Source organism: Chlamydomonas reinhardtii, chromosome 2 (genome assembly GCF_000002595.2).
Source record: "Chlamydomonas reinhardtii strain CC-503 cw92 mt+ chromosome 2, whole genome shotgun sequence".
Lineage (NCBI taxonomy): Eukaryota > Viridiplantae > Chlorophyta > Chlorophyceae > Chlamydomonadales > Chlamydomonadaceae > Chlamydomonas > Chlamydomonas reinhardtii.
The window spans coordinates 6,477,173-6,496,805 of NC_057005.1; the positions used below are offsets into that span (position 1 = coordinate 6,477,173).

Below are 19,633 nucleotides of genomic sequence, written 5' to 3' on the forward strand. Positions count from 1 at the left end.
GAAAGTGCCCGCTTGAAGGGCAGACGAACCGGACAGGGTGATGCAGCGGTCTGATGCCCTACCCCGCGCAAAACAGGTCAATCAATAGGTATTGTGCATGAATAAAATTTTAGGCAGTCCAGCGCGGGTGATGAGGCCTGAGCTGGGAAAACGATGTGTGGCGACCTTCCCTCAGCCTGCCGCCCGGCGCTTGTTCCCACCGGCGTCGGCAGTGAACAGGCGCGCCTTTGCGAACGGGCATCGCGCTTGCATCGCGGCTAAATCCTCAGCGGCGCTGATCACGGCTGGCCTAGCTCACCTAGCTGGAGCGCCCTACTCGGGTTTGTGTAGCCGTGCACGAGTGTAGTACGGGTCGGCACGAACACAATTCGTAGCCAAGACAACTGCTACTGGAGCCGACCGTGCCGCTGCAGCCGATCACAGAGTGCCGGCGCACCCAGAGCGCAGATGTCGCTCAAGTACTGATACCACCGCCCATCATCCATGTCGCCCTAACGCCCTTGTAATAATACTGTGCCGTGCGGTCCGTCGCCTGCTGCCTCTGGGCTGGTTTGCGCCACCCGTACCAAAAGATGAAGAACCGAACGCTGTCGCCGTTCCAATGGCCCAGGCAACCCCTACAGCAAATTACGTTACCTAGGTATTGGGTCCCGTGTCCACTGTTCTCCTATGACGCCTCAGTCACTGTCGCTAATGATCAGCACCTCCTTAGCCTGCTTCGCCGCCGCCAGCTGCTGCTTCGCCTTCTCCTTCGCCGCCGCCTTCTCAATCACCTTGCGCGCCACCACCGCCAGCTCCGTCAGCTTGCCCATGCACTGACCACCTTTCTTGCGAATAACAAAGCCATCATTGACTGTAAACATATTGCGGCAACTATGGCAGCAAACGCTGGAATACCCCTTACTCGGCTTGCCTGGCCTGGCCGGCCGCAGCGCCAGGCACAGCAGGCACCACAGCTTGCCCGCAGCATATGAGGCCAGGGCCGTGCCCACCACATCAAGCAACACACGCCACTTGCCATAACACACACCCTGCTTCAGCTCCTGCATATAATTCACAAAGGCCTCCTGGTCGGCAAACTTTGCCCGCAGGCCCTCCGCCGCCATCTTGCCCAACCCCGCCATGTACGCAGAATAGGCCTCAGGGCTATCAAACTTCGCCCGAACCAACCCCGCCATGTACGCAGAATAGGCCTCAGGGCTATCGAACTTCGCCCGAATGGCCTCCGCCGCCATCTTGCCCAACCCCGCCATGTCCAACGTGGTCATTGTCATCTGTCAAGGTCTCAATTTCCGCTCCAGGCACTGCCAACGCAACAGGAAACGCCACTCCAGGTACACGGGCCCCACACGGACCCTGCCAGTTCCACCTCCATACCATACTCACCCAGTGAGACTCACCTCACCGAACCCAACGCACGCATGATTCGCACTGCGGCATCCTCCGACAGTTGCATCCACTTGCTATGAACAGGCCCCCACCTCATCCGCCCCCGACCGCAACGACCTCCATAACAGGGCTGGCGGACACCGGTACCGCCCCTGCTAGGGCGCCCGCCACCGGCAGCACTGCCTGCAGCCCAGGGCTGGCCGGTACCTCAGCCGCCACCTTGGCCGGCTGGTGCGCTGCCCGCATCTGCGGCTGCGGCTGCACCTGCACCGGGAGGGCCACTCGCACCGGCAGCGCTGCCTGCACCTGCAACGGTGCTTGTGAGAGCGCCTGTGGGGCTGCCCCTGCTCCTGCTGCTCCTGCCGCTGGTGCTGTTGCTGCTGTCGCCCCCAACTTCTTCCAGCTGCCACCGAACAGGTGCTGCACACGCGCCTCGGGGTGTGTCACCGGCCCCGCCCCCATGTGCCCCACCCCCGGACTGAAGGCCGTGATGGGCAGCACGAGCAGCAGGTCACCGCCGCCACCCGTCGCAGAGCCTGCATTGTCGCTACCCCCACCGCCGCCTCCGCCGACACCACCTGCTCCGCCAATGTTGTCGCTCCTGCTGCCGCCGGTGCTGTTGCTACTGGTGGCGTCGCTACTGCGGTTGCTGTTGCTACTGCCTCCGGGTGCGGTAGCGCCGACCGCAGGGGCTCCCGCAGCCCCCGCAGTCCCGGGTGCCGGTCCTCCTGCCACCGCCGCCGCGGTGCCAGCTGCTGCTGCCGCTGCTGCCGCCGGCTCCAGCGCCGTGCTGTCGCCGCCCACCAGGACACCGGTGGTGAGGCCGAAGAACTGCGTGTAGTTGCGGCCCTGTGTGGGGCGGATGGGTGGGTGGAAGAGCACAATGGAAGAGGGCGCGTGTTAAGAGCGCGTCTGTTGATGTGCGTGAACAAGGCACGTGACAATTTGTATTGCCACAAAGCGGGCATCCGCCACAGAGCAGGCGCTTCCGTGGCCTGGGAGATGCAACTTCCACCGTCATTTACATTTGCGTTTTAGCGCCCAAGCTGTCAATACCCAAGCTCTCAATCCCCATCCAGAGCTGCCTCATCCCGCCCATCCTCACTATGAGACATATACACGCGCGCACGCTCGCGCACACACACGCACACACACACACACACACACACACACACACACACACACACACGCACACGCACACACATGCACGCACACGTGCCTTGGCCCTCAGGTATTCGTACACGGCGTCTGTCATGACTGTGGGCCCCGTCACGCCGGTCACGTCGTCCACGTGGACAGAGCCGCCGCGCCGCCGGACCGCCTCCAGCAGCTCAGAGATCCTGTGTGTCGGTATGGGGCGGGGGGCGGGGCGCGAGGGGCGGGGGGCGGGGTGGCGCGTGAGCTGTGGCCGGCCGTCCAGTTGGCACCACGGCCACCACCCTGGGGCGTCCATGCCGCGGATTGCCTGCACGCCGGCCGGCCCCGTCCACCCACCCACCCACCCACCTGAACACCACATGCGCCAACAGCGGGTGCGCGGGCTCGGCCGCGAAGGCCCACTGGCAGAACTGCAGCTGCCGGCCCCAGTGCCGCCACCAGCCCGGGATGCCGCCCGCGTCCGCCTCCACGCCCACGATGGCGCTCACTCCGGGGCCCTACGTCCCAGGGAGTGCACGGGCATATGCGGTGTTCGTCGGCTCCAGAGCCCGCACGCAACTGTACACTTCCTTTCCCACGGATGCCACAATGCCGGCAGGTTGCGGCCCGCTTCCTGGCGACTGTGATCCCCCTCTTCCCCCACCAAGCTCGACTCACGTATCCCTGGGTCCAGCTGTCAATGGGCTTGAGGCACAGCGTGTCCGTGTCCGCATACACACCGCCTGCATGCAGGGGCAAAGAACCCATTCAGCAAATGAAGCTGTTGAGTGGTAGCAAGGCCCTGCTGCCCGCGCACACGCACAGCACGAGCGCCGGCCCGCTCCAACAAGTCGCCGTCCCAACCGCAACCTCCGCGCAACCAGTGACGCCACACCCTCCCGGCGCCCTCACCGAATGCGAACACCAGCAGGTATCGGGCCAGGTCAGCTCGCAGCACCGGCAGCGCCCGGAACGACCTGCGCGCGGCACACAGTGCGCACACATGCGCGCTGACCACGTTCAGTGGCCAGTAACGAGCCAACTCGCTCCAACAGTCGAGCGCCCCACGCAGACCTGTGGAAAATCACACGCATTGCAGTGAAAGCGCGCCCACAGCCCACCTACTCACGGCGAGTCCCAGGCTGCGGCGAAGGCTGGGAACATGAGCCGCACCGCCGCGTCCACATCCGCCGCGCCCCACAGCACATGCGTGTGGCCCGGGTTCTGCCGCCGCCACGACTCCACAGAGCGCTGAGCCAGCGGCGGCAGGTGCTGCAGCCCATCGCCACCGCCGCCACCACCGACACCGCCCGGCGCGGCTGGTGCGCCGTCGGCCACCATGCGCCCAGGGGCGCGGATGTTGCTGGCGACGGCGATGCTGCCGCCATAGGCGGCTGCGAGGTTGGCTGTGGCGGCTGCAGGCGCAGCTGCTGTAGCGCCGGGCGTGGCGGCGTCAGCTGCGTCGTAGAGGCCGTAGATCTGGTGTATGATGCGCGGGATGAAGCCGCCCGGGTGCCGCATCAGCGCGGCGCGAGCCGTCGCCAGTGCGCCGACGCCCGCTTCCAGCCCTGCTGCGACGGGGCCGGGGGTGCTGGTGATTGTCGTCTGAGGCTGCACCTGCTGCTGCGCCTGCTGCTGCGCCTGCTGCTGCGCCTGCCGCTGCCGACCAGGCCCATCTGCAGCCCCAGCCCCACCCGCGGCGCCGCCCTCCAGTGCCGGCATGGGCCCGGATGACGACACCGCCGCCACTCGGCCCACCGTGTCATCCGCCCCCACTGACAGCAGCAGTCCCTCCAACGCCGCCTCACGCTCCCGCAGCAGCGCCGCCGCTTCAGCCGCCGCCGCCACCAGCGCCGCCGCAGCAGCTTGCTTGTCGGTCGTGGCAGGCAGCGCTGAGGCGGCGGCGACAGCCTGCCGCACCGCGGCTGCTGGCTGCACCGCCGCCGCTGCCTGCTGTTTGGCACCATTTGCGGTGGCGGCGGCCGGATCAGTGGCGGTTGCGGGCTGCCGCCTTAGTGGGCTCCTGGCTGTTGCAGCCCCCACAGCAGCCCCAGGCTCGCTCCCTGCCTGTTTGGAGGCATCCCGTACAGACCCAGTTGAGCGAAGCGGCGCAGGTGCTGGTAGCACTGCCTGGGCTGCACCTGGCTCCGGAACCGCAGAACCACTGCTGCTGTGTGCTGCTGTCAGGTTCCCCGCTGGTGCGGCTACAGGGCCGGTGGCGCCGCCTGCTCGTGCTGCGGGCGTTCTGCCGGGAGCCGGCACTGCGGCGGCCAGGGCACTGGTAGCGTCGTCATTAGGCACGACCGTCGCTGTGGGTGTGGAGGCTGCGTGCGGCTGCGAGGCGTCAGCGCCGCCGCTGCCACCCGGGTCAGCCGCTGTGCTAGCTGAGACAGGCAGCGGCATGGCTGGATGGTGTGCTGATGTGGAGTTGGCTGGTCCGCCCCCGGCGCGACTGCGGGCGCCAGGCGCCGTTGCCTCGGAGTGATTCCGCTGAGCCACCTGACCGGCGCCTTCGCCAGCGGAGAGGCCCCCGGCGCTAGCGTGGCGTGCGGTCGCCAAGAAGGGCGCACGGCCCCAGCCCGATTCCCAGTGCCCCTCCCAGTGCTTCGCCGCTGCGGGTTCTCCCGCCTGCACTGCAGCAGCAGCGCTAGGCAGCGTCACTTCGCCTCTGCCGCCTGCCGCTGGATGCTGAACCAGCAGCGCCGTCGCCGCCACCGCCACCAGCAGCAGCGCCACCCCTGTCAGCAGCAACCGCCGCCGCCGCCGCCCGGGGCCGACGACCCCGCAGACAGCAGCCATGCCTCCAGGCCCGCAGCTGCTGCCGCCTCCGGCGTGGCTGCCACTGCCGCTGCTGCCACCGGATAAGGGCAGTAGCGGCGCGTGCAGCCGGCGTGGCGAGCATATGGCCGTGTGCGGCAGCGCCGACGGCGACGGCCCCGGGGATGAGGTCGTCATGGCCAGCGCCGCTGACAGCTGGCCCGCCATCCACGTCGTCAGCCCGCCGCGCCGCCCGCTGATGCCGCCTCCGTGGCTGCCGCTGACGGCCGCAGCGCCAGGCACAGGGGCGCGCATGTGCGGCGACGGAGGCGCGCTGTAGCGGCCTGAGCCACCCGCGCCGCCGCCCCTCGCCACCTGGGCGTTGTACTGTTGTGGACTGCCGCCGTTCCCAAGCAGCGCGGCGGCTGCCGTGGCCGCGAGCCGCCGGTGGCTGCGCCCCGCCGATGCCGTGTCAGCCACTGTCAGCCCAGAGCCGGCGGTACCGGTGTCGCCGGCACTGCCGCCTTCGGCCGAGGCCGGCTGTATCTCACTGCTGGCGGCGAAGCGAGGCGGCGCCACGCCTGCGGGTTCGCCCGCCAGTGCCTGTCGACTCCAGCGTCCCGCACTGTGCTGCTCAGCATCCGCGTCGTCAGGAGAGAAGGGCGCAGTGGCGAGGCACGGGGCGGCGCCCGCGGCTGCACCCGGAGCCGCCCCACCGACCCGGCGCGCATGTGGTGAGCTGCGCATGGCTTACAGCAGGCGGAGTGTTAACTGGCCATGCTATTGGGGTTTGAAAGATTGGCAGAAAGCGGTATCGACCCACGCAAAAGTGCTTCGGCCCTTGGGTCGATTTGATACCGACTTTGCACTAGCTGCAGAGAGGGTTGTAACATGTGGATACAGGTAATGGACCGAGGAATTGCAGACTGGGCTTACATGCGCTTTAAAGTGGACGCCTCCAGGCAAGTACCCAGGCGCGACCCATACCAGCTGCCTGCACACGCCCCCCCCCCCGCTCCGCTGCAACCACCCGGCGACCTGTCCGCTGTGTCCGCTGTGCCACCTCCTCCATGTCAAACATGCCATCTGACGGAGCTGCAAGCACCACCAGCCCACAACCGCGGCAGCGCAAACACGCCGTGCTCCTCTGCCGCTGCCAGCCCAAACCCCACTACCTACGCTCCGCCCTGAGCCCAGCTCCTAGCTCTTCGCGCCGCCCCCAGCCGCAGACCCGCCTCCTGCCGCCCCTCCTCCTCGCTGTTGCTGCTGCTGTTTCGCCTCCAGCTTGCCCTTGGTGAACAGCTTTTCCACGTCCTCGGTGGACACGTTGGCCCTGTGAGGCGACGAAGGGGGAGAGGTCGCGGCGTTCGCAGGGAGTACAAGTGGAGGCGAGCGCACGCCGGGTGCCCTGTGCCGAGCCAGGCCCGCTCTATCCGCTTCCCGCCCAGACAAATTACATGCCGCAACACCCAAGCCCCCCGGGTCTAGCTGTCACCCAGCTGGAGGAGGCCGGCTCGGGCCACCAGCCCGCCACGCACCTCCCGTGTCGCAGCTGCGGCGGCACCAGCATGCCCGCACCGAAAGCAGGCTTGGGCCCCGCGGCAGTGGCACCGCCCGGCCCCGAGCGCGAGGCCTTGGCGGGCGCCGGCTGCGAGCGGCCCGCGCTGCTGCCGGTCACCTGGCCGTAGCCCCGCTTGCCGCCGCTAGAGGGAGAGGCCCTGTGGTTGAGAGGGCGCGTGGTGAGGCGTGGCGGGGATGGGATGGTGGTTGAGGGCGCAGGAAATGCGATGCTTGCAGAGGAGGCGGAGGTGGAGGAGGTGGAGCAAGGGAGTTGGGCGAGAACGGTAGGTCGTGTTGGGTAAACAGCACTTAGTGTTGGGTAAACAGCACTGGCGGTGCCACGGTTTGCAGGCTTGCCATCCCGCAGGTGCGGCCTCCGCAAGTCACGTACCCGGAGCCAATACCGCTGCCACCCCCGCTTCCTTCCGGAGCGAATGGGTTAAATAGCCCTGTTACTGGTGCTGGCTCCGGGGCCGCGTTGCGGGGCTGTGGGACGGACGAGGTCCCAGCACCGCCCGCGCCTGTTGACCCCCGCGCCGTGTCCCCCGCGCTGCGCTTGCTGGGAGGGCTGGCAGCTTTCTCCTCGTTGTCAGAGTCACTGTAGTCACCTAACAAGTCCATTGGAACGCCTTAATAGAGCGACAATTAATGAAAGGTGCCAGCGGGAAAGTCAACTTCCGGAAGGGTGCACGTCTCGTGAATTTACAGGTTGCAAGAGCTTGTGTAGCAACTGCATATGCGTTTAACATTATAATGCAGCTCACAGGTCGCATCGTCGCGGACCCATTGGCCTTTGCAAGCAAACCCCTTCCGGTAGCGCGATAATACTCCTCCATTACCGATCTTTCTGCTCCGTGCGTGCAACTCAATTACCTCGCTCGCAACCATGCTCGCCTCGACTTCCCGTAACGCCGCTTGTGCAATGTCGCGCTTCACTGCACGGGTCCCTAGCGTACGCCTGTTCTGCACCTATCTGCGCTCTGTGAAATCGGCTAGCCTCGTGAGCGGGATGGCGCCCTCGGCCGCGTCGCGCGGCGTCATGGTGGGTGCACACGTCAGAGCCGCAGAGCCCGTTTGGCGCTGCCCTGTATATCATGAGGTGCCACTACTTGCCGTCTGATGCAGCCTGCACAATTCAACTCAGCACGCATACCCCTGTGGCCTCGTGCCGGACCCCTGCGGCCCCTGCCCGCACCCCACAGCTCCCTCCGCGCTCTCTGCCCCCACCCGCTGCCCCTGCTTGCTCACGCCCCACCACAGCTCCCCACCCCGGCACAGCCGCCGCTGCATTCGCGCGGCTTCGCCGCCACTGCGGCCGCCGCCGCCCCCGACGCCGGTGGCGCCGCCGCCTCTCTTGTGGACCGCATCAAGTCTGACATGAAGGACGCCATGAAGGCCAAGGACCAGGCGCGTCTGGACGCCATTCGCTTCCTCAACGCCGCCATCAAGCAGCGGGAGATCGAGCTGCGCGAGGCGGGTGGCGCCGTCAATGATGAGGAGGTCATCAAGGTGAGGGCGCCGTGCGGGCCGCAGGCGCAGGCGCGGCGCAGAAAGTCAGATACTGCTGCTGTCCCGCCCACATGTTTGTTGTCAGTTTGTCGCCCGCCTGGCTGTCAGCAACAGGCACCATTGGTCCGCCGCCCTCCTCAACCCACCATGCCCACCCGCTGACCAAATTCGTGACAGGTAATTCAGAAGCTGGTCAAGCAGCGTAAGGACTCCATCGACAGCTACAAGGCCGGTGGGCGGGAGGACCTGGTGGCTAAGGAGCAGGTGAGGGCGGCAGCAGGAACGGGGGCGGGCGTGCAGGGACTGGGGGTTCCCGGCATGATGAGGGTTAGAGCCAATTGACCGCATGGTAATGTACATGCTTACTCATAGCGATCGCTGTGCCGATGGAGCTGAGGTGCTCACCTGTCCTGGCCCCCAGGTGGAGCTGACGCTGCTTGAGAGCTACCTGCCCGCCATGCTAAGTGCGGCGGAGGTGGAGGCGGTGGTGGTGGCGGTAAGTCATTGGGGGCCGGGGGGGGGCGCAGCGGCGGCGTAGTGGTTCGTTGGTGCCAAGCAAACACGGAGGCCGTGCTCGAGGTCTCACATCAATGCCATGGGCCCCGCAGGTGATTGCTGAGCTGAACCTGTCCGGGCCCAAGGCCATGGGGCAGGTCATGAAGGTGGGTTTGAAGAGGGCTGGGGAGCTAGGACTGGGGAGGTCCCTCAGGACTGACGGGAAAGCAAGGGGCAGTGCCGCTGGGTCCGGGCGCCGGGTTACTGGCTTGCTCCCAGGCATGAAGACAGGGGTCGGCGCACTCTCTCATCAACGGCTGCACCATGCCTGTACCACTCCCGGTGGCTGTGTTCTGCTGCAGGCTGTGATGGCGCGCACCGGCGGGCGGGCGGACAACAAGACGGTGTCTGACCTCGCCAAGGCCAAGCTGGCGCCCAAGTGAGGCAGTCGTCACGGCGCCGAAGCGGCAGCTTTTCGGCAACCCCAAAGGGCAGAAGCAGGCGGTAGAGAAAGCAGCGTATGCAGAAGCTAAGTGCTTAGTTGTTGAAGGGAGGCTGTCGAGGAGGTGAATAGGTCTGAGACCGCGGAGGAAGGCGGGAGAGCCGGCACCCTGCATCGGGTGGCGATGGTCCGGCCCGGCCGGCCGGCCCGGCACTTTGCATCGGGTGGCGATGGTGTCTTGTGGGCGGGGTTGACTCGGTGCCTGTGTTTTGGATGCAAACTGATTTCTGCAGCACACGGGAATCACTTTGTGGAACAAAATTGTAACAAGCGCGAGGCAATTTGGTCGGCACACTGCCACTAGTACCAGGACCTGTAAGCCTCATTGAGAAGAAGTAGACATATATTTGAAGACATTGTGCTAGGTTCAGGAGGCGGGGAGGCCGCAGCAACAAACCATGGAGCGCTATGCGGATGTCCCCGCTCACCTGGAGGCTAACAGGGACCCCGCAGACTTCGCTCTCACCAACAAAACGCTAGTATGCTGCTATGTATGCCGGCTAATTAAGTCGCGCAATCAGGTGAGGATCCCCGCCCGAATACGCTGCTGTGAACGCGCTGGTAACGCAGTGCACCACCTGCTTGTCGCAGTTTGCGGACCAGGGCTGCGATAACTGTAGAAACATCATGGGCCCTAGCATCTCCTTTGAGGACTTCACCACTCCCAACTTCTCGGGGTGAGTCGAGCGGGCTGCGGGGGCTTCCTGGGTGACGGCCCGTGAAACAGCCGGCACGGGCCGCGGCCGCACCGCAAGGACGGGAGCTGCACTGAGGCTATGAGTGTCTTCAGCAGGGATGGGGTTGGGCGGGCGGGGTTAGACGGGGCGAGCGGGCCCGGACGCAGGCTGGAGAGGGCGCCGGCCACAACACGGGCCCACGTACTTGCCCAGCTGGGCCGTCTGTGAAGTCCTCTTCCTTGTCTGTGCTTGGCACCGCACACCACACACAGGATGATTTCTATCATGGACCCCAAGTCCAGCTGGGCCTGCAAGTGGCTGCACCTGGGTGAGCAGGGCGCACACACACAGCCGAGCGCCCCGGGGGCCTGAGGCTTGGCGGGTGTCAGGGGCTGTTGGCAGGGGCTGCGGGGCGAGGTTGGGGCTACAGAAAGGTCGAGACTAGGAGGGACACTGGATCGAGGCCTGACGTCTGACGGGCTTAGATGGACCGCGTCTGCGCAGGACAGGGGCGCTGGGGGCGTTACGGCGCGGGAAGGCCGGGGGGCTGGGTCGGCGGCCACGGCGGCGGCAGGGGGCGGGGGCGCAGTGCAGCGGCTGCTATCAGGACTGACGAGGCCGAGGCGGTGGCCTCCTGGTGGCTCGCAGCTGACGGGCGCAGGCACAGGCGCAGAGAGCTGCACGCCTGCACGTGATGCAGCTTACTTTGCCAGCAGGGAATCCGTTCCTGGAATGCGGTGGTTCAGGGCGATACATGCGCCCACCCGCCCACCCATCCACCCAAGCACGCGCGCGTCTCTTCAACACCCGTGTGCACCTGCTGTACCGCCTGGCGCCCCCCCTCACCCCTGGCTTGGCTGTAACTTCCCTTCTTAATTAATCAAGCATGTACCCTCCCCCATGCCTGTGCAGGCAAGTACGTGCCGGGCTCGTACGCCATGGCGGTCAACGACGACCCGCCGGATGAGCTGCAGGTGGGCGCACTGCAGGGCAGGAGCACTGCAGGGCGGGAGCGCTGCAGGGCGGGGAGGGGGGGCGGGCAGACTGCCGCGCGGCGCGGCAGAACACGGCGGCGGCCGGCGGGGAGGTAGTGGCCGGGGGTCGGCGGGGTGGGTGGCGGGCGGGTGGCGGGTGGCGGGGTGGCTCGTGGGGGCAGGCTGGCGGCGTTTCCGGTCCACTGCCCCAAATGAGGAATTTGTTGGGCGCAACTGCTTGGCCATGAAGCCGTGGGGTGTAGCCTTCATGGAGAACGGAGTGATTAAAAGCGCAAGTGTGAAGCGGGGACGGGCCGGCCAGGCCCAGGCCAGGGGCCGGCGAGGCCTGGCGGCCACGTGCCCATGCGGCCCGCCCACCGCCCGGCTCGCCGGCAAGAGCCAGGGGGGCGACCACACGCCTGCATAGCGGCTGTCTGTCGTTATTGCTAGGGCGTGTTGCTGGGCAGTGAGTAGGCGGAGCCGAGATCAACATGCACCCTGACACACACGCGCACACACAAATATATGCACACAGGACATCCTGGAGAACAAGGGCATCAAGCTGCGGCACGGGTAGCGGCATCGCCGGTGGCGGAGGCGGTGGCGGTGGTGGCGATGTGGTGGAGGCGCCGGGGAGGCGGAGGCAGTAGCAGCCGCACCAGCAGTAGCAGAGGCGCAGCAGGTGGCGGGGGCGCATTGCGCTCTGGCGGAATGGCAGTAGCAGTACCCACTGGCGTGGTGGCCGCAGCCAAGCAGTGGTGGTGAACGTGTGTGGTAGGGGAGCAGCCCCTGGCGGGGTGGTGGAGGCGTTGTGTAGGCGTTGTGGCAGCAGGGGCGTGTGGCCTGGCGGAGGGGGGTAAAGGTGCGACGTGCCAAGCTGCACAGCTTGGGCGGCGGTTGGAGCCGGCAGGGTCAGCTGCATTGGGGCCGCGGGACGCTCGTCTGTGACAGGATGAGCAGAGAGAAAGCCACAGGGGAATGAGCACCCAGGGCAGCCGGCAACGTTATTTTACACCACCAGCGGGGAAGTCCCATGGGTCCGTGTTGGGGTTTGGGGGTTGGTGTTGGAAGCGTGTGCACACGTGGCGGCCGGCGTCAGCCGTGACCTAGCGTTTCGTCAGGGGGAAAGAAACGCTTTGCTGTTTCGGAACCTTGTATCTGCTACAGCCCGTTTCAAGCTTTCGCGAAGCCGGTATAGCTCTCTGCTTTCGAATGCCAGTGTTATACTCTCGGGAAGCATTTCGCCGGGGAATCGGCCGCTTGAATCGAGCGGCGTGTCGGAAAAAAACGGTACGGCGGCACTGCGGGATCGGCGCTTGCCGCCGGGGTCAAAAGCTTTGCGCGGCATTGCAACCTTTGTGCGTCTCAAGATACCGTCGGCCGAAACTCTTGTCCCTAACCTCCTAGCGCTGCCCTTCAACCTCGCCCTTCGCTGGTCTCCCCAAGCACCTTCTCCCCCCACCCCGCCAACAACAAGAACAAGATGGCGCGGCGCTCGGCCGCACTGCTGCTGGTGTGCTGCGTGGCGGCGCTGGCAGTCGCCTGCGGCGCGCGGCGCGAGCCCGCGGCGCTGCGCGGTGCCGACGTGTCCGCCAACGCCGCCGCCTGGACGTCGTCGGCACTGCGGCTGCGCGACACACCCGCCAACGCCGCCGCCGTGCGCGTGAGTTGCCAGTTGTCGTGACGCTATAGGGGGGCAGCGGGATATGGGTGTGCCCCGTACAGCGTGCGCGGCGTCGGGGGGTTATGTGCAAGGTTATGTGTTGCGCTTTATGCGGTTGCGCAAGAGTTGCGCAACGCGCCGCCCGACCTATCCCTCCCTCCTCCATTGCTCCCTTCCCGGCTTCCGCTTACCTCCCCGCCCCCTGCCCCCCTCCCCGGGCCCCTCCCCCACCACCCCACCCCCGGCCCCCTGCAGTGGATCCAGGAGCGGCTGTCCCGTCGCGGCAAGGACATTGAGGACGAGCCCGTGTACTTCGGCATGAAGTTCGAGGTGCCGCCCCACCGCCACGACAAGTTTATGGAGGAGTGGTGGGTGGCGCGGGCGGGGGCGCAGGGGTGCGGGGTAGGGAGCGAGTCCAAGTAGGTGCGTGGTTCAGGGGGGCGCGGATCAGGGGTCAGCGATAAGGGGTGGCGCTTTGAGGCTGGTATGTGGGGCGGTGGGGCGGCAAGTGCCAGAGGCAGGTGTGGGTCGCCCCATGTCCCACCGAGTCGCATACGGTAGCACCTGCGGCATATGCCAGCAGAGCACACCCGGACGTGGCTCCCCACCCCACCACCCACGCCACCCCGCCCACCACCCACCACCCATGAACCACCCCCACCCGCCCCACCCATCACCCCGCCCCACCAGGATGCGCACTGAGAAGACCTGCAGCAAGGCCAAGGGACTGGACTTCTACCAGATGTCCAAGACCCTCACCGACAACACCGACTTCTGGGTGGGGCGGGGACGCTGTGCGTGTGTGCGCGTGGGTGCGTGGGGATGTGCGTGCGCAAAAAGGGGGCTGGGGCGGGTCTGCAAGGGCAGGAATGCTGGGGTGGCGAAGCCTGGTTGAGCCATGGGCTAGATTTGGGTCGAGCACCGGGGCCCCGCCTGCCCCCATCGCAGAGTGCCTGTGCTGCACCCTGCGCCGCCCCGCGCCCGCATTGTGACTTATCACTCCGTTCCCAACGTCTTTACCCCCCGACCCCACCCCACCCCAAACACACGTAGACCTACACCGAGTGGGACACCTTCGAGGACTGGATGGACCACTGCGAGTGAGTGTTGAGGGGAGGGGGCCCGGGGCGGGTCTGGTCGGGGCCTGTGCTGCGTCGCCTCGGCAGCGGCGAGGGAGGCGAGTGCACGGGTACCTGCATCGGCCGCTGCTGCTGCGCTGCCACAAGGGAGTTCCTGCCGCTGTCCTTGCACGCAATACCGTAAGAGTACACCGCCTGCCATCTGCGGCCTCCTGCCCATCCCCGTCGCCCTGCCCCCTGCCCCCGATTCCGGCGACAATTCCGGCATGCAAAGAGTCCTCGACTCTTGGGACCTACTTCGTTGGGCTTGGGCGAGTAACGCCCGCCCCTTCCCCCGCTCCCTTCATTGCCACCCCCCACCCCCACAGGACCAGCGACGTGCGGGACTTCATGGACTTTATTGAGGACAACGACATCCTGTTCACACTCTACCCCCTGGAGGCTGCAGGCGACACCAAGCGGGTGAGCGCCTGCCCGCCCCCCCAAACATATTCCCGCCCCCCCCGCCCGCTTATTGCTTGGACGCTTACCCATCTGAACCATCAACACCCCCCGCCTTCCCCGTTTCCGGAATGGTGAGAACACCACCCAGGCACCCTCCTCACCACCCTCGCCCCGTGTGCCGCCCACAGGAGTACCGCTCTGCCCGTGGCCCCGAGGTTGCCCGCCGCGCCGCCGAGCGCTCCAGCTCGCGCGTGACCCGGCGCCGCGACCGCGAGATGGACGCAGACGAGGTGGACCCTCGCGAGACCACCGCCCACATCGCCGTCAACTTCCACGTGCCGCCCTCCACCGTGAGTAACAGTGGCAGTGGATAGGGAGTTGCTGACAGCCGCCTTGGAGCTGACCCAGATGCTCGGCTGGCCCACAGCGCGCCCACCAGCCAGCTGACCCCCGTAAGGCAACAACGGCTAGCGTCAGACCCAACCTACCCCATATCCGCGGTTCACCCATCCCAACCGCATCCCTACCCCACCCCGCCCCAAGACTCCTCCATGCTCCCCCAAAACCTCATGCCTCCCGTCCAGCGTTTCCCACGATCCTTTCCCCTCCCCCCCCCCAAACACGCAGCACACCGAGTTCGTGGACGCGTTTGAGGACATCCAGGACCGCGTGGTGGACAAGGAGGACAGCAACCGCTTCTACGTGTGAGTGGAAGGACGCAAGGGGCGTGGGAGGGTAATCTGGCGGGTTTGAGGTTTGCGGGCTTCGTCCTGCGTGCGAGAATATGAGTGTAGAGCTGCGTGTGGGGTGTAGATGGTGCCGACATGTACATGTGGCGGACCCCTGCCCCACGTACACACGCCCTGCCCACCGGTCTGCTGCTGTGCCCCCCCCCCCCCCCCGCAGGCTGCGCAAGTTCGCCACCATGAACCGTGAGTGTGCGCGGGCACCTGACTGGGTAACGAGACTTGTGTGGGAACCCAGTTGACGCCCCAGCCTTATGCGTACACAACCCAGGCTGCCCTGACCATTCTTTCCTCAACCCACTTCGCTACCCCTCCCCTCCCCTCGTCCCCTCCCCTCCCCTCGTCCCCTCCCCTCGCTCCCCTCCTCCCAGACCACTACGTGCTGCGCGGCGGCTGGGATGACCTGGATGCCTACATGGACCACATCACCAGCAAGACATTCCACAACCTGCGCGAGTGAGTGGCGGGGTCGTAGGCGGGTGTAGGAGCGGATGTGTGTCAGTGCCCCCTCGTGGCAGTGCAGCTGGGACCACGGGGGGAGTGTCAAGGGCGGGGTTCACACGCAGCCTGGCGCACTCGGCGGCGTCTTGCATTTGTTACACTAGCGTACATTTCGCTGATGCTTATCCCTTGCGTTTAACGTTCCATTGCAACACACGTGTGCTCTCACCTGGCCATGCCGACGCCTCACCACTCAACACGCCGCCACTACACCCTGCACAACACAGGATGACCGAGGACAACGACATTGAGTGGTACGCCGAGCCCTTCCAAGTTCTGGCTGGCAGTGAGGATGAGCGGATGGACGCTGCTGTCAAGCGCGCCTAAGGTGCTGCACTGCTGGTAGGAGCGGCATGGCGGCCGTGGTCCGCAAGGAATGCAGGTGGCAACATGAGAGGCGGGCAAGGCTTAGCTGTGTGCGTGGCACGGCTTAGGATGGCTTGTTGCAGGTATGAGTAGGATGTATGCATGGGTGCCCAAACGGCATATTGCGTCGGCTATGTGCACGGCCGCGCAGTTGGGCTCAAATAAGGACGCATCAGAGCAAAAGCATGTAGGCATGGGTAGGCACGAATCGAAGAAGCAGAATGTGCATGATTATTGACCACAAGTTGTTGCATATGAGTTCGTGCTTGTGCAACATGCAAGGGCAAGGCACCAAAACCCCTAATCCAGGCGGGGTAACACGTTTTGGATGCTTCGGTTTTGCAAACCATTTTTTGAATGTTGCACGTTGCGAAAGTCGTGTCGGGATGGAGCAGGCGGTGTGTCAACTGGCCAGTGGTGTGTAGTGCTCTTGAAGGAGACACGCCAGGTACCGTATTGCCTTCTGCGGAAGGGGTTGTGCATATGAGCGGCGGAGCATGGCGGAGTAGAGCCGCGCCTGTAACCCGTTGCATTCAGATAATATGTCCCCTGCGTCTGGGGTTGGGCCTTGCACAGCACCGCACAGCTTGGGCACTTAGCAGCAGCATCAGGTCGCATCTTGCGGCGTCCCAAGGGCACCTGGGGCCTGCTCATGCGCTGCACGCACGTGGCCCGCGCCAGTAAGCAATATACAACCGGCTTACCGGCACCCTTGGTCCCCTTCCTACAAACCAACATGAGTAGCCCGCCAGGCACAGACGTGACGAGGCTTAACACTGGAGTTGCTTGTAACATGTGCGTGGGAGCCGCATGAAACGCTCTCGTGGGACCTCGTCGCGCGGAAAACGGAACATCAAGATTACATGACACTGCATGCCTTCCAAGAAGGTAGCACGTGCTCAGCCAGTCTTGCAGCGATGCACTGCCAGGGCAAACCGTAACACGGTCTGGAGGAAGCGTTTACGCCCGGGCCCAACATAGACTGGACGTGCGGCCGCCAGCCCCTGACCGCTCCTGCCGTAAACCTTGCCTCCCTCCGGAACTGACGTAGACTAACCGCTCCACCCATGCGCTCCACCCCGCCTCCTCCGCTCCTCCACGTGACTCCTCCAGCACCGACCGCACTCCTTTCCCCATCTCACTTCTTCTTCTTGGCTGCCTCCCGCTTCTTCCTCCGCGCCTCCGCAGCTGCGCGCTTCGCCTCCTCCTCCGCCAGGCGTTTTGCCTCCTCCTCCGCCTGCACAGGTCGAGCCAAGCACGCAGGCGTCAGTCTTGTGGACTCAATGCATCTCACGTCGACCTCGCCGCCTGATCCCTATCCCCACGCTCTTTCCCCCCAACTGATTCACCGTTCACCTTCAGCGCACGTGCCCCACATATACCCCATGCAACTCCGCGCCCCGCCCCGGTGTAGGAATGCAACTCCCACTTCCCCACATCCCGCACCCCGCCCAGCCCTGTGAACCCCCACCCACCCCCGCACCCACCCTCAGCCGCTCCTCCTCCAACCTCCTGCGCTCCTCCTCCTCGGCCTTGATGCGCGCCCGCTCCATCTCCTCAATGCGGTCCTCCTCCGCGTCCTCCTCGTCCCGCTTCTTGCGCGCGGCGGCGGCGCGCTCCTCCCGCGCCTTGGCCCTGCGGCCGCACCACACACACACACACACGAAGGCAGGTTGGGGCAGGGCGTCAGCACGGCCAGCACTGGCAAGCGCGACGTCCGGCACCTAGCGCCATACCAGCCTCGGCAACGCAGCCGCGATGCCAGGTAGCCAGGTAGCCAGGGAGCCTGCCTGCCTGCCTGACAGGACGCCACACCCCACAGCCCCTCATCGAACACACTAGGGCAGCCTCCCCCATGATCGCCCGCCACGCGCCCACTCACTCCGCGTCCTCCCTGGTCCTCCGCTCCGCCGCCTTGGCGTCCGCCTCCGCCTCCAGCGCAGCCAGCTCCGCCGCAAGCTTGGAGCGCTCGCCGGGGCCGCCCTCCGCCACCCGCTTGATCCAGGCCTGCGCCTTGGCCCCCGTGGCCAGCGACAGCGCGGTGTTGCCGTACGCGTTCTTGAACGCCGTGTGCGCGTTGTGCGTCAGCAGCAGACCCACCACCTGCGAGCCACGGTACACACAGCGTCACGGACCTGTGTATTCCCTCCCCTTCCGCTTGCGCTATCTAGCACGGGGTGTGCAGTGCCCGTTGGGCTCGGGTCCAAACCGCGTGCAGGCGCCCAAAGCGCGCCTACCAGGCTCGCAAGTGCAAGGCGGGCTGCGCGGCATGGCCACCTGCCCGCCCCCGCCAACCGCCTGCTGCGCTCCCAGGTGCCCACCACACAGCCTCATCCGCCCAGACCTGCGCACCCCTGCTGCCGCACCTGCGCCCCCAACTATCCACACCTCGCCCTCGCCCACCACCTCGCCCTAGCCGGCCTCCCTCCCTCCCCCCTGCCTGTGATCCGCTGATTTAGCTTGGTTTGGTTTAGTTTGGGCTGGTATGTACAACCTCCACCTCCTCCTCCTGCCCCTCCTCCGCACCTGGTCGTGCCCCCTGCTTGCCGCCACGTGCAGCGGCCTGTTGCCCAGGTCACCCACGGCGTCCACGTTGGCGCCCGCCTCCAGCAGCAGCTGCACCAGCGCCCCGCCGCCGCCGTAGGCAGCCCAATGAAGCGCAGTGTCGCCGGAGCGAGTGGCGGCGTGCACGTCGGCGCCGGACTGGTGGGGAGCGGGTAGCAGGGAGGAGCGAGGGCGTGTGTGTGTGTGTGTGTGTGTGTGTGTGTGTGTGTTTCACCGTTCCTAATAACAAACAGGAGACGCTACGGCGGGGTGGGGGTGGCATTAATGGAGGCGGGTGGGGTGGGGTGCGGGTGTGCGCGGCCGTAGGCAGAGAGGCCGTGTGTACATCGGTGCGCCTGGAGGCACGTGCGGGGGTCGAGATACGTGGTCACCGTACACAGCCGTTTGGTGGTAGGTACGTGGCGTGCAGCTGGCGGCTTACCTGTACCAAGATTTCCACGGCTTGCTCGGCCCCACATTGTACAGCTTGGATCCTGCAAACCACCACGCCGTCACAACGGGTAAGATGTCGGTTGAAAACCTCTTCCTGTGAGCCCGCGGCCTGGCAAAGTGTGCCGCTTCCCTTCCATCCCCCCATCCCGCCGGCAGTGACCCGTGCATGTGGACTCACAGAGGCGTCACTCCCCCTGACGAGGTTTGCTCGATGTCGGCCCCCCGGTCCAGAGCAATCTGACAAACGGAGGCGAGAGTGGGCATGAGACGCGGTCAAGTGTCAGGCAAGGATTCAACCTCTTCGACAACCCCCAGTTGGGTGGGTTGGCAGTTGCCTCTCGCCCAGTACACGACGCCAATGAGCAGAGCCACAAGCTCACCTGCACCGCCTCATAGTCCCCCTCTTTAATAGCTTGAAAGATGTCAATGGGCTCCTCTTCCTCCTCTGCGGCGCGTGCCATGCCGAATGTGAGGCACGGCTGTGCCTGGCAGCGGCCCCCTCCCTTTGCCCGATCTTGTCACGTCAAGTCACAAACGCCTAAGCATGGGCTCACCATCTGGAGAATGGGCAACGGGCTGCGCTTCCGCCTGCTCCTCAAGTTGCTCTTCCCCGTCCATGGCGCCTTGGGCTTAGGCTAGATGACGCAAATTAAACGAACGTGCCTAGTACAAACAAAGTAGTTGAGGGCTTTGTATAAAGGCGAGTGAGGCGGAAGCGTGCAAAACGAGTGCTTCGAGACAAGGCCTCTAGATTGCCTGAGCGTGTAGTTAGCTTTTATAGTATACAGTCGACATATGCGTGTCAGCGGGCCGCTCGAATGCAGCAGAAAATAAAGT

General features: G+C 65.6%; 6 protein-coding genes across 6 annotated transcripts; 3 read left to right on the forward strand and 3 right to left on the reverse strand.

The window, feature by feature from the left end:
• Positions 1–339: 339 nt before the first annotated feature.
• On the reverse strand, positions 340–6,145 carry CHLRE_02g116150v5 (uncharacterized protein). Its single transcript, XM_043059971.1, has 6 exons — positions 3,656–6,145; positions 3,439–3,503; positions 3,205–3,269; positions 2,896–3,044; positions 2,609–2,729; positions 340–2,238 (listed from the first exon to the last, which is right to left on the reverse strand). Exons 1-6 carry the CDS (start codon positions 6,028–6,030, stop codon positions 1,483–1,485), a joined length of 3,531 nt encoding a protein of 1,176 aa, XP_042927605.1. The 5' UTR covers positions 6,031–6,145; the 3' UTR covers positions 340–1,482.
• A 58-nt stretch (positions 6,146–6,203) lies between these two features.
• Positions 6,204–7,585, reverse strand: CHLRE_02g116200v5 (uncharacterized protein). The gene is made up of 3 exons (XM_001699592.2): positions 7,235–7,585; positions 6,822–7,001; positions 6,204–6,616 (listed from the first exon to the last, which is right to left on the reverse strand). Exons 1-3 carry the CDS (start codon positions 7,462–7,464, stop codon positions 6,484–6,486), a joined length of 543 nt encoding a protein of 180 aa, XP_001699644.1. The 5' UTR covers positions 7,465–7,585; the 3' UTR covers positions 6,204–6,483.
• Positions 7,586–7,686: 101 nt separating this feature from the next.
• CHLRE_02g116250v5 (uncharacterized protein) lies at positions 7,687–9,628 on the forward strand. The gene is made up of 6 exons (XM_001699823.2): positions 7,687–7,885; positions 8,104–8,352; positions 8,530–8,616; positions 8,774–8,848; positions 8,961–9,014; positions 9,210–9,628. Exons 1-6 carry the CDS (start codon positions 7,853–7,855, stop codon positions 9,288–9,290), a joined length of 579 nt encoding a protein of 192 aa, XP_001699875.2. The 5' UTR covers positions 7,687–7,852; the 3' UTR covers positions 9,291–9,628.
• A 47-nt stretch (positions 9,629–9,675) lies between these two features.
• On the forward strand, positions 9,676–12,377 carry CHLRE_02g116300v5 (uncharacterized protein). The gene is made up of 5 exons (XM_001699822.2): positions 9,676–9,870; positions 9,941–10,026; positions 10,299–10,354; positions 10,939–11,000; positions 11,536–12,377. The coding sequence occupies exons 1-5, from the start codon at positions 9,748–9,750 to the stop codon at positions 11,575–11,577; spliced, it is 369 nt and encodes a 122-aa protein (XP_001699874.1). The 5' UTR covers positions 9,676–9,747; the 3' UTR covers positions 11,578–12,377.
• A 78-nt stretch (positions 12,378–12,455) lies between these two features.
• Positions 12,456–16,334, forward strand: CHLRE_02g116350v5 (uncharacterized protein). Its single transcript, XM_043059972.1, has 10 exons — positions 12,456–12,663; positions 12,919–13,031; positions 13,354–13,441; positions 13,717–13,763; positions 14,111–14,204; positions 14,375–14,536; positions 14,814–14,890; positions 15,093–15,118; positions 15,304–15,388; positions 15,661–16,334. The coding sequence occupies exons 1-10, from the start codon at positions 12,484–12,486 to the stop codon at positions 15,758–15,760; spliced, it is 972 nt and encodes a 323-aa protein (XP_042927606.1). The 5' UTR covers positions 12,456–12,483; the 3' UTR covers positions 15,761–16,334.
• A 312-nt stretch (positions 16,335–16,646) lies between these two features.
• CHLRE_02g116400v5 (uncharacterized protein) lies at positions 16,647–19,608 on the reverse strand. The gene is made up of 8 exons (XM_043059973.1): positions 19,351–19,608; positions 19,177–19,241; positions 18,975–19,033; positions 18,786–18,837; positions 18,326–18,502; positions 17,682–17,902; positions 17,287–17,434; positions 16,647–17,036 (listed from the first exon to the last, which is right to left on the reverse strand). Exons 1-8 carry the CDS (start codon positions 19,412–19,414, stop codon positions 16,938–16,940), a joined length of 885 nt encoding a protein of 294 aa, XP_042927607.1. The 5' UTR covers positions 19,415–19,608; the 3' UTR covers positions 16,647–16,937.
• Positions 19,609–19,633: the final 25 nt, after the last annotated feature.

What these genes read in the sequence shown, in the direction of transcription:
- CHLRE_02g116300v5 (XM_001699822.2), top strand. Translation starts at nt 9,748, where the DNA reads ATGGAGCGCTATGCGGATGTCCCCGCTCACCTGGAGGCTAACAGGGAC. An exon ending in ACCACTCCCAACTTCTCGGG is followed by an intron (nt 10,027 to 10,298) that starts GTGAGTCGAGCG and finishes CACCACACACAG; the next exon opens with GATGATTTCTATCATGGACC. An exon ending in ACCCGCCGGATGAGCTGCAG is followed by an intron (nt 11,001 to 11,535) that starts GTGGGCGCACTG and finishes ATATGCACACAG; the next exon opens with GACATCCTGGAGAACAAGGG.
- CHLRE_02g116400v5 (XM_043059973.1), bottom strand. Translation starts at nt 19,414, where the DNA reads ATGGACGGGGAAGAGCAACTTGAGGAGCAGGCGGAAGCGCAGCCCGTT. An exon ending in GGGACTATGAGGCGGTGCAG is followed by an intron (nt 19,034 to 19,176) that starts GTGAGCTTGTGG and finishes TCCGTTTGTCAG; the next exon opens with ATTGCTCTGGACCGGGGGGC. An exon ending in CCGTGGAAATCTTGGTACAG is followed by an intron (nt 18,503 to 18,785) that starts GTAAGCCGCCAG and finishes GCTCCCCACCAG; the next exon opens with TCCGGCGCCGACGTGCACGC.
- CHLRE_02g116150v5 (XM_043059971.1), bottom strand. Translation starts at nt 6,030, where the DNA reads ATGCGCAGCTCACCACATGCGCGCCGGGTCGGTGGGGCGGCTCCGGGT. An exon ending in ACAGCTGGACCCAGGGATAC is followed by an intron (nt 3,045 to 3,204) that starts GTGAGTCGAGCT and finishes CCTGGGACGTAG; the next exon opens with GGCCCCGGAGTGAGCGCCAT. An exon ending in ACGAATACCTGAGGGCCAAG is followed by an intron (nt 2,239 to 2,608) that starts GCACGTGTGCGT and finishes CGCCCCACACAG; the next exon opens with GGCCGCAACTACACGCAGTT.
- CHLRE_02g116250v5 (XM_001699823.2), top strand. Translation starts at nt 7,853, where the DNA reads ATGGCGCCCTCGGCCGCGTCGCGCGGCGTCATG. An exon ending in CCGCGTCGCGCGGCGTCATG is followed by an intron (nt 7,886 to 8,103) that starts GTGGGTGCACAC and finishes GCCCCACCACAG; the next exon opens with CTCCCCACCCCGGCACAGCC. An exon ending in CCATGGGGCAGGTCATGAAG is followed by an intron (nt 9,015 to 9,209) that starts GTGGGTTTGAAG and finishes GTTCTGCTGCAG; the next exon opens with GCTGTGATGGCGCGCACCGG.
- CHLRE_02g116350v5 (XM_043059972.1), top strand. Translation starts at nt 12,484, where the DNA reads ATGGCGCGGCGCTCGGCCGCACTGCTGCTGGTGTGCTGCGTGGCGGCG. An exon ending in GACTGGATGGACCACTGCGA is followed by an intron (nt 13,764 to 14,110) that starts GTGAGTGTTGAG and finishes CCACCCCCACAG; the next exon opens with GACCAGCGACGTGCGGGACT. An exon ending in TCCACGTGCCGCCCTCCACC is followed by an intron (nt 14,537 to 14,813) that starts GTGAGTAACAGT and finishes CCAAACACGCAG; the next exon opens with CACACCGAGTTCGTGGACGC.
- CHLRE_02g116200v5 (XM_001699592.2), bottom strand. Translation starts at nt 7,464, where the DNA reads ATGGACTTGTTAGGTGACTACAGTGACTCTGACAACGAGGAGAAAGCT. An exon ending in GGCAGCGGTATTGGCTCCGG is followed by an intron (nt 7,002 to 7,234) that starts GTACGTGACTTG and finishes TCTCAACCACAG; the next exon opens with GGCCTCTCCCTCTAGCGGCG. An exon ending in CCGCAGCTGCGACACGGGAG is followed by an intron (nt 6,617 to 6,821) that starts GTGCGTGGCGGG and finishes GTCGCCTCACAG; the next exon opens with GGCCAACGTGTCCACCGAGG.